The 12,779-nt window shown below is 34.9% G+C and overlaps 1 protein-coding gene across 6 annotated transcripts in view; it reads left to right on the top strand.

The window, feature by feature from the left end:
- The window catches only part of LRBA (LPS responsive beige-like anchor protein), a 687,888-nt gene that overhangs the window by 187,792 nt on the left and 487,317 nt on the right, over positions 1-12,779 (top strand). For all 6 annotated transcript variants that reach the window (XM_057725704.1, XM_057725703.1, XM_057725702.1 and 3 more), the window contains 2 exons: positions 9,374-9,452; positions 11,817-11,950. In XM_057725704.1, coding sequence (XP_057581687.1) covers positions 9,374-9,452; positions 11,817-11,950 — 213 coding nt within the window. The remainder of the gene's footprint in view (positions 1-9,373; positions 9,453-11,816; positions 11,951-12,779) is intronic.

The following is a 12,779-nucleotide window of genomic DNA, read 5'->3' as shown; positions in this document are numbered from 1 at the left end:
TCCATACCTGACTTTTCCTTTCCTCTTCCTGTCACTAGGCTCTTGTTGTCACTTATATGGTGTCTCGATTTTAGTTTATTCCTTCTATTCCATTGCATTGATTGCTGCCATGAACACTGCTGCCTTGATAAGAAATCTAATCCATTTGTGTTTTCAGTCATCCTATTTCTTACTCTCCTACAGCCCCACTTTTTGTTCTTTTGCCTATTGTACCTGTCCTTGTAGTCTGTGCTGTTTGCACTTGGAATCCAAACAGAGTTACCTCTCCTCCATCAATATTTTTAGCTGATGGATTTTTGTTTTCTTTTTGGTAGATGTCTTGATTTAAGTTATTTGCCATTAAAAAAAATAGGCTATATACAGTATATTGAAGCTTATTATCCTTCTTCTGGTTCAAGCAGGATTTGGGCAAAATGGTTTGTGAATGAATTGATTGTCATTGTGATTACATGCTGAGCTGATCAATTTATTCTTGCAGACCTGGGTAGGTTAGGTCTTAGCCTTGGTTTGCTCTTGGTTTATTTTCTTTATATGAAACTACAGTCAATATCTATCCCTGTGTACCATTAACCTTTGTGCCTTGGGTTGACTTAGTTCTGAATTTTATAGTGAGTCAGCAACAAAAAATGAACTGTTCATATTCAGTAATGGATTATTGGTTAATAAAAAATATGCTTGATAGTACATAGTACATTAGCAAAAATGGGAACTTGCTTGAAAGAAACCATGTGAATAGAAATCATAAAATAGGAGTTTTGTAGCAGAAAAGTTTAAACTATTTGGAACTTTTGGTATCAAAGGGGAATTTCTGTGTTTTACGTGTGGCATAATTAAAAAGAGAAAGTAGGACTGGATCCCAGGAAAAGAATCAGAGCTTGTCAACTTATGTGAGGTCAAAGATTTTTCTGTCAAAACATTACCACTCAAATAATTTTGTAATTTTGTGAAAAAATTTAAAGATTTGTGAATACATTTTAAAACAGTGTACATTATTAAAACTGTGATTTTGACTCTCATACAAGTTTCAGAGTTGAGTTCGAATAATGTTTCTTAGTTTTTGTAGCATTTTATTGGCAAAAAAGTACATTAATGGCTAATCTTTCATAGTAAGTGAACAAGGTATGTCCTTGGTGTATGCATATTTATTTATAAAGAACACTAAAAGAGAAAGTAGAGTTTTTAGTAAATATATCAAAATATGTACACATTAGTTACTCATCAGTAAAGGTTTAGTTGCCCAGACTACACTATGTGTTAAGATGCAATTACTCTTTTTTCAAATATCCTTTGGTGTTTTTCAAATATGTATGATTGCAAAGCATAAATGATTAAAACAAAATTGAAGCTAACCCAAAGAAGGAAGAAAATAGACTTTTTTTAAAAAATAAATTTATTTATTTATTTATTGGCTGTGTTGGGTCTTCCTTGCTGCATGCAAGCTTTCTCTAGTTGCGGCAGGTGGGGGCTCATCTTCGTTGTGGTGCGTGGGCTCCTCATTGCCGTGGGTTCTCTTGTTGTGGAGCATGGGCTCTAGGCGCGTGGGCTTTGGTAGTTGTGGCACATGGGCTCAATAGTTGTGGCTCACGGGCTCTAAAGCGCAGGCTGAATAGTTGTGGCACACAGGCTTACTTGCTGCACTGCACGTGGGATCTTCCTGGAGCAGGGCTCGAACTCGTATCCCTTGCATTGGCAGGTGGATTTTCAACCATGGCACCACCTAGGAAGCCCTAAATAGACTGTCCTTAAATAATTTATGTGCTGAGTGTTTGCTAATTTGCAAAATTTAATAATTACCCTACTTACTAGAATATTAGGCTCTATTCTCTTTATCAGAGCCATGCATAGTATAAATTAGTATGTTTATTTTTAATGTTGAAGGAAAATATTTGATCCTTAGCTTTATATAATGCTTGACCCAAGAGGTCTATCTTTTTCAATAAAAGTTTCTTTTATTTAATGAAGAGTTTTAACTGGGCATATAGACTATCCCTCCCTGAACTGGTCTGGAATGGGTGGAGAGGGAGAGAGGGAGAAGAGGAGAAAGAGGGCAATTAAAAAGTACAGTGTTTTAGGTATTAAATATTGGCATTTGTTTTAGTGATACTTTATTGCAACAGACATTATTTATGTAGACCCTTAGGGACCTTGAATTAACAATTGGCTATTCCCCTGGATAGATGCTAGACAGATGATCTATTTACATTCTCCTTTTTGTTCTTTTGAGTGTCTGGAAAACTGTCAGTTTGAAGGAGCCAGTTTATCAGTGTAAGGATAAGGAAAAGATAAGTCAGTACCATTCCACATGTTGAAGGTAGCTTCTGCGTTTACATGTTTGATCACTTGTTGAAAATATTTTTATTGTTAAATTAATTAAAAACAAATTTGTCATAAATTTATGATTTTTAATCTACATTGAAAAACTGCAGAATGTATTTGGAAGTTACATTTTTTTCTGTCTGATAGGAATGAAGAACAACCTGGTGTGAAATTACTGATGTATTTAGTTTATTTTTTATGTAATTTTTTTTTTCTCCTTAAAACGATTGCTAGTTGATTCATTTATCTTTGTTGGTATATGTTGTCTTGTGATTTAAAAAGATCACTTTATTAAAAAATCCCTTACTGCTATAGTCTCTTTTAGGTTTGAAAACTGGCATTATTTCTAGGGTAGTGTCAAGAAAGCATTTTTGTTACTGTTTTATTTAGAGCCACCAATGCTCCTTGTCTTTTTCAAATTGTGGTATGTATATTTCAGCTCATTAAAATTAGTGCAGTAAAATCTAATGTTTTAAACTACTGTCTGAAGTCTCATACATTTTCTTGAGATTTATTACTTCTATTTTAAGTAGATGGAACCTTATGTGTTCCTTTTTGTCAGCTTCAGAAAAGCTCAAGAAAAAATACCAATTAGGCCTTTTAAAGAAAATGTCTGATATACTCTAAGTAAAGATGGTCTTTAAAAATTATTGCTAAAAAAATAAAGCTCAGAAATATATCATTAATCACTGGTGATAGAAGTCAGTGGCCAACCATGGTTCAATGATCGTATTGCTGTCAAGAATTTAGAAACTTTCAGGTGTCATTAACTGAGTGTGATAACACTATTTGGTCTCTGAAGTATACTTCATTGTTGTGTAGGAATAAGAGGATTGGTCCTGACTGTCAGAAATGCCAGATACTGAAGGGTGAAAAAAGTTTTCAATTTCACCTTGTTTTGCCCTGTAGTTTGAAATTTTATTGTGAGAAATGCAAAAATGGAAATCTTTTGATGGTGAAATGGAAATTGATATATGTACTTTTAAAAATCGCCAGTATGAAAAAACGTGTACATACTTTAACTTCATTTTAAAAGTATCCCTATGCATTAGGATAGATTCCATGCAGTTTGTTAAGAGTTTTTATGTACAGTTAGCTCTTGCTTGAGCAGGATGGTGAAGATGGGGAGGGAGGTCAGCAGGAAGCTGTAATCCCAGTAAGAAGAAAAGTCAACTCTCATTGGCAATGGAAAGGGAAGGAAACGTGTTGTGGAAGAGAGAGATTCACTGTGGATAAGTTCATCTTGTTGTAGGAATGTGCTCACCCTAAGAGGTAGGCTCGGTAATTATCCAGAGGTTAATTGTGGAAGATTGCTTCAGTGCCCTCTCTCCAAAGGAGCCAAGCCTATGAGGGATAAAATAGTCCAGATTTCGAGATTCTTCTGTTTGACTGAGACCTGTAATCAGAACTGCTGATTATTGATCAAATTCTGCCTAAAGACCAAGCACGTTTCAGGGAAGGTCAAGTTGTCCCAGATCTTTGCTGTTTCTTAATCAGTTAAATCTACAAAACCCCTGATTAGAGCCTGGCCTTGTTTATCTATACCCAGAATTAACTTTGCCTTAGATAAAAGAGCAAGTTGAATCAAAGTGCCCAGCTAAAATTGAAGTGAGCCTGAGGAAATTGTGGAAGTGGTGTGAGGCAGTGACAGGCCGTAGAGGACAGTGGCTAGATTTACCAAATGTTTATGGCTATGTGTTATTTTATACCAATCTGATAAATGAAACTGTTAGAAATCCACTTTTTATAGCAGTTAAATCTGGGATTGGTTTCTAGTCTTTTCAAAAGAACTTACTGTTGGTTTCTTAAGTTTTTATGGTGAATTTTTTAAAAGGCACTTTATAAGCTTCATCTCATTTAAGTTACCTATGTTTAATGTCACATGAATCATCATTGAAAATTTGGGTGTCTTTTCAGCTTGAAGTACAAACTAAAGGGAAACGATAACTTTCTTTAATATTTTAAAGGCAATCCTAGAGTGGAAGGGTAGGAAAGGAAGCGATCATTCACTGTGTGTTTACTGTGGTACAGGCTCTAAGTACTTTAATTTAATCCTTGAAATAATTCTGCGAAGTACGTATCACTGTTAATTTTATAGATGAAGAAAATAAGGCACAGAGAGCTTAAGTAACTTTGCCCAAGGTCACACAGGTAGTAAGTGGCAGAACCCTTACTGTTTCCCAAAATATTTCAATCCTATTAACTCTTAAGGGTAGTTGTTACCAAAGAAACTGGCCTGATGTTGATAGAGCTGGGATTCAATTTGAAAATGGTTTGGTTTCAGGTGGCTGATGAGGAAGTGTTTTCTGCTAGTGTAGAACACTTTTCTAAAGAAAATGGTAATGGAAATTATGTGAGCGTTTGATGGTTGAGGTAGCTTGAGAAGTTAGCAGGATTTCCTTTAGATATGGAAGAGAAAGGCTCTAGGCTTGGATAACCTGGCATTTCTTTTTGAAAGCGGGAAGAGAGAGAGTTTTCAGGCTGAGATGAGTGGAAGACCTTTTTATACTTCTTATGGGAGTGTAATAGTTTAGTAACCTATAAATAGAAGGCTGTACTGAAAATGGGTAGTATGAATCACAGATATATAGTAGGGTCACTCAGAAGAGCTCTAGACTTTTATTTCTTTTCCTGTAGTACCTTGCAGAAATGTGGGAAAGTAACATTGGAGAATCTACTTTATCTTAGGTGCTTTACATTTTAAAATTTAAATATCATAACAGCCCTGTTAAAAATTTGGTGATATTCCTATTTTCTGTATCATGCTGGTACAGATGATTTTAAAGGGAAGACTATAGAATTCTCTATGGCAAAAAATCACTACAGACTTAGAATTTATAGTGAATAATAAAAGCTAAATATCATTAATTATATAGAATGAATAATTTTAAATAATAAAGAAAAAGATTCCAATAAAATACTCAAAAGGTCAGAACAGTCACTTATGTTTCCTGTTTTGTTTCCAGTAAATTGGGAAAATACATTCAGTTTTACTAGTAATCAAAGAAGTGTTAATTGTTTTTTCTTTTCAACATTTAAAGCGTACATTTATTGACTTCTAGGAAGTTATTTCAAGAATATAAAGGAGTGTATTTAGATTTATAGAAGCATATGCAAAACATTGTTTGTTGTAAAAAATTGGGAACAATTCAAATGAACGTCCCTGAATTTGGGTTGGTTTATTTCCTTGTGATGAGAAACAGATATTTCTTTGGTGGGAATATTATGGAATAGACAGAGAAGGAAAGAATCTAATCACATGGTGCCCAGTTTTGATTTGTCAAAATACTGATGGTGACCACTTTCATCACTTGATTAAAGTATAACTGCCAGGTTTCTATATTGTAAAGTTATTCTTTCCCTTTTGTAATTAATAAGTGTTTTGTGGCGAGAGGTATTTTGAAATTATTTAAATATCCTGTTCCTCAGACCATTAATTTATCCTATCGGTATGTCTTCATAGCTTCCTATTTAATTGGATGTGTTACAGTCAATTACTGTCGCTATTTATTTTAATACTCAGATTGTCTCCATTTTGGTCAGTGGGAGTGCCTTGAAGTCAGCTTCTGTGCCATTGTGACATATCCTATTATTCCTTGGACATTTCCTTGCTTTCTGAAAAACAAAACTAAATGTTTCAAACTCATTTTGTACTTTTCTTCCACAGATATTGAATCAGCTATTTCTGATTTATTTATTTAGTGGAGAATAGTATTTAGAAGCCAATATCTGGACATCAGGTGTTAGGATATCGCTGCTCCCAGGTCTTCTCAGTGGACAGAGCTAGGGATTGCGTATATAGCTGTGTGTGTGAATGAGAGTATATATTTTATATATGGGCATACCTTGGAGATATTGTGAATTTGGTTCCAGACCAAAATAAAGTGACTATCACAAAGTGAGTCACATGAATTTTTTTGTTTCCCAGTGCATATATGAATCTACACTATACTGTAGACTATTAAGTGTGCAAAGCATTATGTCTAAAAATAGCATGTACGTACCTTAATTTAAAAATAACTTTATCACTAAAACATGCTAACCATCATCTGAGCCTTCCGTGAGTCATAATATTTTTGTATTACTAACATCAAATATCACTGATCACAGATGACCATAATAAATATTATAATAATGAAAATGTTTGAAATATTGTGAGAATCACCAAAATGTGACAGAGACATGAAGTGAGCAAACGCTATTGGAAAAATGATGCCGACAGACTTGCTTGATGCAGGGTTGCCACAAACCTTCAATTTGTAAACAACACAATTTGTAAAAATGTGCAGTTACTTTGCTTCACTTTATTGTGCTTTGCAGATATAGTGTGGTGTTTTTTGTTTGTTTTAACAAGTTGAAGGTTTGTGGCAACCCTACGTTGTCAGATGATTTTATGTGCACTGGGAAACCAATAGTTGGTGTGATTTGCTTTATTGTGATATTTACTTTATTTACTTTATTGTGGTCAGGGACCAAACTCAAAATATCTCCAAGGTATACCTGTGTTCAGACACTATGTTTATTTTATACAGCCGTTTTCCCTCTAGTTTATATCATCTTGAGGTTGTAGATTGGCAAAGGAAGTGGTGCTTCTGAATTGGATACTGTCAGGAAACATGGGTAATTCTATGATTTGATATCCTAATAAATCTTACCTAGAATCATGGAAGACTTGATTGAGGCTAAAGCTCTAATTTGTAATGAAACAGCAGTCTTTCATATTAGGATTTGGGATGTTTGACCATCTTTGCTATTTGGCTGAAGTTCACGTTTTTGTCCGTTGGGACGTAATTACAGAGTGGTATTGTTTTATGTTGGTTCATCTTGATCATAGCATGGCTTTGTCTGATGTTGCTGTTTTATGAAATTGTTTATATTCAGTGAGAGAACAAGACCTAGCTGTGGGTTCTAAGCCAGCACTTAACAACATCAGGGCCTGCTTGACATTATAGGGCCACCTCCCAAATGTCAGAGGCTGCTTTTCTACCTTCTCATCTGTTTCTGCCATCTTTCTTTCTACATCCTAGATGAACATTTCTTTTTCTATCTTTCCTTTATCTATCTTTCTGTCCATACCACTTTCTCTGCTTTAGGTGTTTCCAGCCTACTCATGCCTCAAGTTTTAAGAATAGATCAAAAGCATCAGAGCTCTGATAGTGCCTGTTGATAGATTCCAGAATGCTTTGAGCCCCTCTGCCCTCCTTGTCTGTGAGTTTTGCATTTTTGTTTCATTTCCTTCAATATGTTTGTTACCTTTCTTGGTCTACATTTCTATAGAATTGTGATGGGATTTTAGTTTGCCCTAATACTAACTTGATGCGCTTTTAGGACACTGCTTTTAGAAATGGAAACTTCACTTCTTGGATTGCAGCTGCAGGCAAGATGTGCACACATCCTGTGCCTGTACTGTCTGGGTTGTTAGGATGTCATCCTCGCTGGCTTCCAGTGACTCTTATGGTCACTGTAACAGAGAGGGACATTTGACACTGTGTGTGTGTCCATTCTTTACTTCTTTCTCCCTGTTATTGGCCTTAGAAAGAAAATGGTTCTTCTGTTTCTTCAGGTTCTACTCCTAGCTTAAATTGAATGCTTTTCTATCCTATATACCCTGATTCTTAAATGGAAACTTTATTTTTCCCCTACTTTCTTGAGCTTTTTAGAACTCTTCAAGCCTCAGTAAATTAAACTCCAAATTCGTCTTCTAGACTTTTTCAGTACTTCTCATAATGTATGTTATTTCTGTACCATCCATTCTTTGACTCTGTCAGAGTTAATTTCCTGGTAATTATTTTTTTCTTGCCAAGTAAAATTTATAAGCACAGTTATTTTGTTGACAACATAAAGGAGGTAGCTCTTGTATAGGGCAAGGTAGTTTGAACATTTTGTACTATAAGAGGGTGAGTTGGCCATTTAACAAAACATATATACAAGAGTAAGAGTATCTGGGAGTATTCATTGGAGAGTAAAATAAGATCACATAGTGGAAATTAATTTTACATAGTAGTTTGAACAAAGATAGGGACATAAAATTGTAGGAAATAGAAAGGGAAGTATATGCCAGGTAGGAAGATTGACCTGCTAAAATATGGGAGATGGAATGATTAAGGGAATAATTTCTGCAGTTAACATAAATTGAGAACCTTGTATTGTGTCAGTTTGTCTAGATGCTAGAGATAGATAGATGAAAAAGATGAGATCTCTGCTTTCAAAAAGATTAGTATACTAGGGAAAAGGACATTTAAAAAATCAGCTGAATACAGTGTGACAAATGCAACAACAGGTTATGTACTAATTACAGTGAGGACACACATGAGGGAGTGTATGTTCTGCTTGCATCATTTAAGAAAGGTTTCTCAGGTGGTCATTGCGTAATGTTTGCCAGACTATACTCGGAAGCATTCAAGGTATAGCAGAAGTTTTTTGGTGAGTGAATAAAGACAGTTTTTGCGGTAATGAGGTATACCTATTTAAGCTAAATTTGGACTTAGTAGTTACTGGTTTTTGCTTCAATTAAAAAAAGTTACTACTTGTAAATCTCTATTGCTACTTGGTGTCGATTGGAAGGAATCATGACCCAAGTTTAGTGAGTCAGAATTTACTTTTCTGTTACTTCTTCAGCTGATGGGTGTAAGGACTGCTTGGTGTGATAATTGAACTGGTAACTGAGATTTATATGTTAAATGATTTGAGGGACTTCCCTGATGGCACAGTGTTTAAGACTCCGAACTCCCAATGCATGGGGCCCGGGTGCGATCCCAGGTCAGGGAACTAGATCCCACACGCATGCCGCAACTAAGAGTTCGCATGCCACAACTAAGGAGCCCTCGACCTGCAACTAAGGGGTCTGCCAGCTGCAACCAAGAAAAATAAATATATATTAAATGATTTGAGAAAAACCTTGCTAGTTGGTAGATTTTAATGTTATCCAAATTATAATAGGCAGTATAAAAATGCAATATAGTATGTTTTTTGGTTATTTGGTGCCAAGATATCCTTTTTGTTTGAATTCTTATATCTAAAAACAGGAAATCCCCTAAATGGTTATTTTCTTTTATAGGTGGTGGATCATCTAATGCAAAATTACCTGCGGTTCCAACAGTTGGTTCAGTTCCACAAGACCAAGTTTCAAATATGAGGTATTCAAGCTACTAACTTGGATAATTGTGATTCATTCTTTTCGTGACTCTTAAAAATGTCTAGCTACAATTTTTTTAAAATGTACTTTGTTTCTTTTTTAGAAAACGTACAGAGGCTTGGGGACTGTTTTAGAAGTTCCTTCTTAAAGTTTATGAGTTGTAAAAGATTCCCGAGAAGTAGCTATGTGTGATTAAGAAATGCTGAATGCATAACAAATATTTAATTTCACAGGTAGTTAGTAGCTTATGGCTTATGTTTCATATGATTGTAGATTGAACATTTCAGATTCATTGTTCATCTTCCCTAGAAATGCTGAAATAAGTTTATATTGATACTGAATTATAGATAGATTTTTTTTTTTTACTGTCAGTTATCTTGTTTAGTTGGGAATATGCATTTCAAATTCTAATTTGGAAGGTTGTGCATATATTCCATCACTAGGGCCTCTGTGGCTAGAGTTCTTGATCTGCCTTACTACAACTGGAAAATGCATAGCACTTTACATATAAACATATTTGGGTGCTACAAGTGTACGCTCATAGTTGTGTTATCATCCAGGGATAAGAAGCTCCACGAGATAAGTAGAGAGAAATAGTATTATGGGTAGTACCTGGGAAGAGATGGTTATTGACCATAGAAGTTTCCAGTAGCTTACTGGTTGATAGTTTCAGTAGCATCTCTTGTTGGTGGTATGAATAGGAAGTACTCTTTGTAGGAATAGTAAATAAGCAGTGGCTTTTTGTATATATGTTTGGTTCATAAGTTGGAAACTGAGTTTCCTGTAATGCAGGGGGCTTTTTTCTTCAACTCGTTAAATATATATATATGTATATAGTTGGATATGGATCCAACCAACCACAGATTGCAAATATTAAAAAAAAGAAATTTCCAGAAAGTTCCAAAAAGCAAAACTTGAATTTGTCTCACACTGGCAACTACTTTTTTGATGTTTCTTTTGTAGTTTTTTTTAAAATTTTTAAAAATTTTATTGATGTGTAGTTGATTTACAGTTTTGTGTTAATTTCTAGTGTACAGCAAAGTGACTCAGCTATATATATATATATATTTTTTTTTTTTTCCATATTTTCCATTATGGTTGGTTTGTTTATTGTCTAAATTGGGCCTTTGTTGCTGCACGCCAGCTTTCTCTGGTTGTGGTAAGCGGGGGCTACTCTTCGTTGTCCTCGGGCTTCTCATTGTGGTGGCTCTCTTGTGGAGCACCAGATCTAGGCGTGCAGGCTTTAGTAGTTGTGGCCCGTGGACTCAGTAGTTGTGGCTTGCAGGCTGTAGAGCGCAGGCTCAATAATTATGGCTCATGGGCTTAGTTGCTCTGTGGCATGTGGGATCTTCCCAGACTAGGCATCTAACCCACATCCCTTGCACTGGCAGGTGGATTCTTAACCACTGCGCCACCAGGGAAGTCCCTGCATTATGGTTTGTCACAGGATATTGAACACAGTTCCCCATGCCACACAGCAGAACCTTGTCATCCATCCATTCCACACACAATAGTTTGACACTGGCAACTACTTATATAGCATTTACATTGTATTTACATTGTATTAGATATTATAGGTAATTTAGATATGATTTAAAGTATTCAGGAGGATGCGCATAGGTTATATGCAAATACTGTGCCGTTTTATATATGGACATGATCATCTACAGATTTTGATATCTGTGGGGAGTCTTGGAACCACTCCACTGTGGAAACTGAGGGACAACTGTGTGTATGTATACATATGTGTTTATGTGTGTATACATATATGTAAGAATATATGTACATAAAGTCACAAAAAGATATTTTGAGTAAATTGAGATCATTATAAATGTGCCAGTATACTATTTACAAATGAAAAATTGTTCAGATTGCATTAGAAAGAAATTGTTATAGAAATAGATGTTAGTGAAAAAGAATTTAGACTGATTCTTTCAGTTTATAAACATTATTGAGTTTGTAAAATATGCTGTAGCTGAGAACTTAGAAATGAAGGCATAGTTCTTGATCTGAAGGTGCTTATGGTTTCATGGTCATAGGAAATTTGATAAAGGGTTGATAGTTTGTTTAGGTTGTAAGGGGGCTAAAATCAAGTGCTCTCTACTTGTCAGTTAAGACTTCCAGTAAGAGCTGATGTTTGGAGTGTTTGTTCACCACGTTGTTTGTAAGGGCTAGGGGTGGCAATATACAACAGAATAAATAAAGAATATTCCAGGCAGAAGGAATGGTATGCATAGCGGTAATGAGTCTTTAGATAATTTTAAAATTTTCACATAATTCTACGTTTCTTTGAAAACTCATTTTAAAAACTAGAAAATGATAAATAGTAATGAATAATACAGGTAACTTAACATCTTTCCATTAGTATTACAGAGAGGCTCGAACATGCTTTGGAAAAGGCAGCTCCTCTTCTGCGAGAGATATTTGTAGATTTTGCACCTTTTCTTTCTCGAACACTTTTGGGTAGCCATGGACAAGAACTGCTTATAGAAGGAACAAGTAAGTGATTTTTCTTTCTTCATATATATATTTAAATTTCAGGGTTAAAAACTGAAATGAATAATGAGATGCATGGAGTTTTATTGTTTGTTTTCAGCCTTTGACAAGGCTCTTCATAGAGTCTGTACATATCTTTTAAAGAATATGGCATGGCTGATGTTATAATCTGTTCACGGTTTTCTATCAGTGATTTGGATGAAGTTTGTGTGCATTAGATTTATTACTGTGTGTTTTTGAGAACAGTTAAAAAAAGAACAAATGTATTGAATGAAGGAACTAAGAAATGTTTTAATACATTAAAATTAACTATGAGAATTGAGAATTGGAGAGACTGGTGATGTAGTAATAAATTGGGTATTTACCTGAGATTTTAGTTGAATTTAAGATCTATATAAACAACAGTGTATTGCCACATATTAGGAAAATGAGGAATGCATTATTTGTCTCTATTAGTGGATTCTATTTTACAAATAAGTAGGAAAAACCATAGTATTTTACTCTATCTTGCTTGTGTCATACATAGATTACTGGATCTTTTCTAGGTAGGGTACTTTGAGATTGTGTCAAATTAGATAACATGCAGAAGTAAGTTGCTGCATGGATTGGAAACCATGCTATTTATGGAATGGATGGAGGGCTATTGGGACTTTTTTTTTTTTTTTTTACATGAAGCACTTGTTAAATAGTAAGTGTCTTCTAATATTAAAGAGGTTAACGCAAGCAAGGGAAAGTAGACTTACCCTGAATTTCCTCAGACAACAGAAATCAGTTGAATATAGATCAACTTTTCAAACATTTAGTTCCATTTAAGAGCTTAACAGACTGACTT

The sequence above is a fragment of the Hippopotamus amphibius genome, chromosome 3 (genome assembly GCF_030028045.1).
Source record: "Hippopotamus amphibius kiboko isolate mHipAmp2 chromosome 3, mHipAmp2.hap2, whole genome shotgun sequence".
NCBI classification, from domain to species: domain Eukaryota; kingdom Metazoa; phylum Chordata; class Mammalia; order Artiodactyla; family Hippopotamidae; genus Hippopotamus; species Hippopotamus amphibius.
The sequence above is the reverse complement of the archived record's forward strand: the minus strand, read 5'-3'. Positions and strand labels throughout refer to the sequence as shown.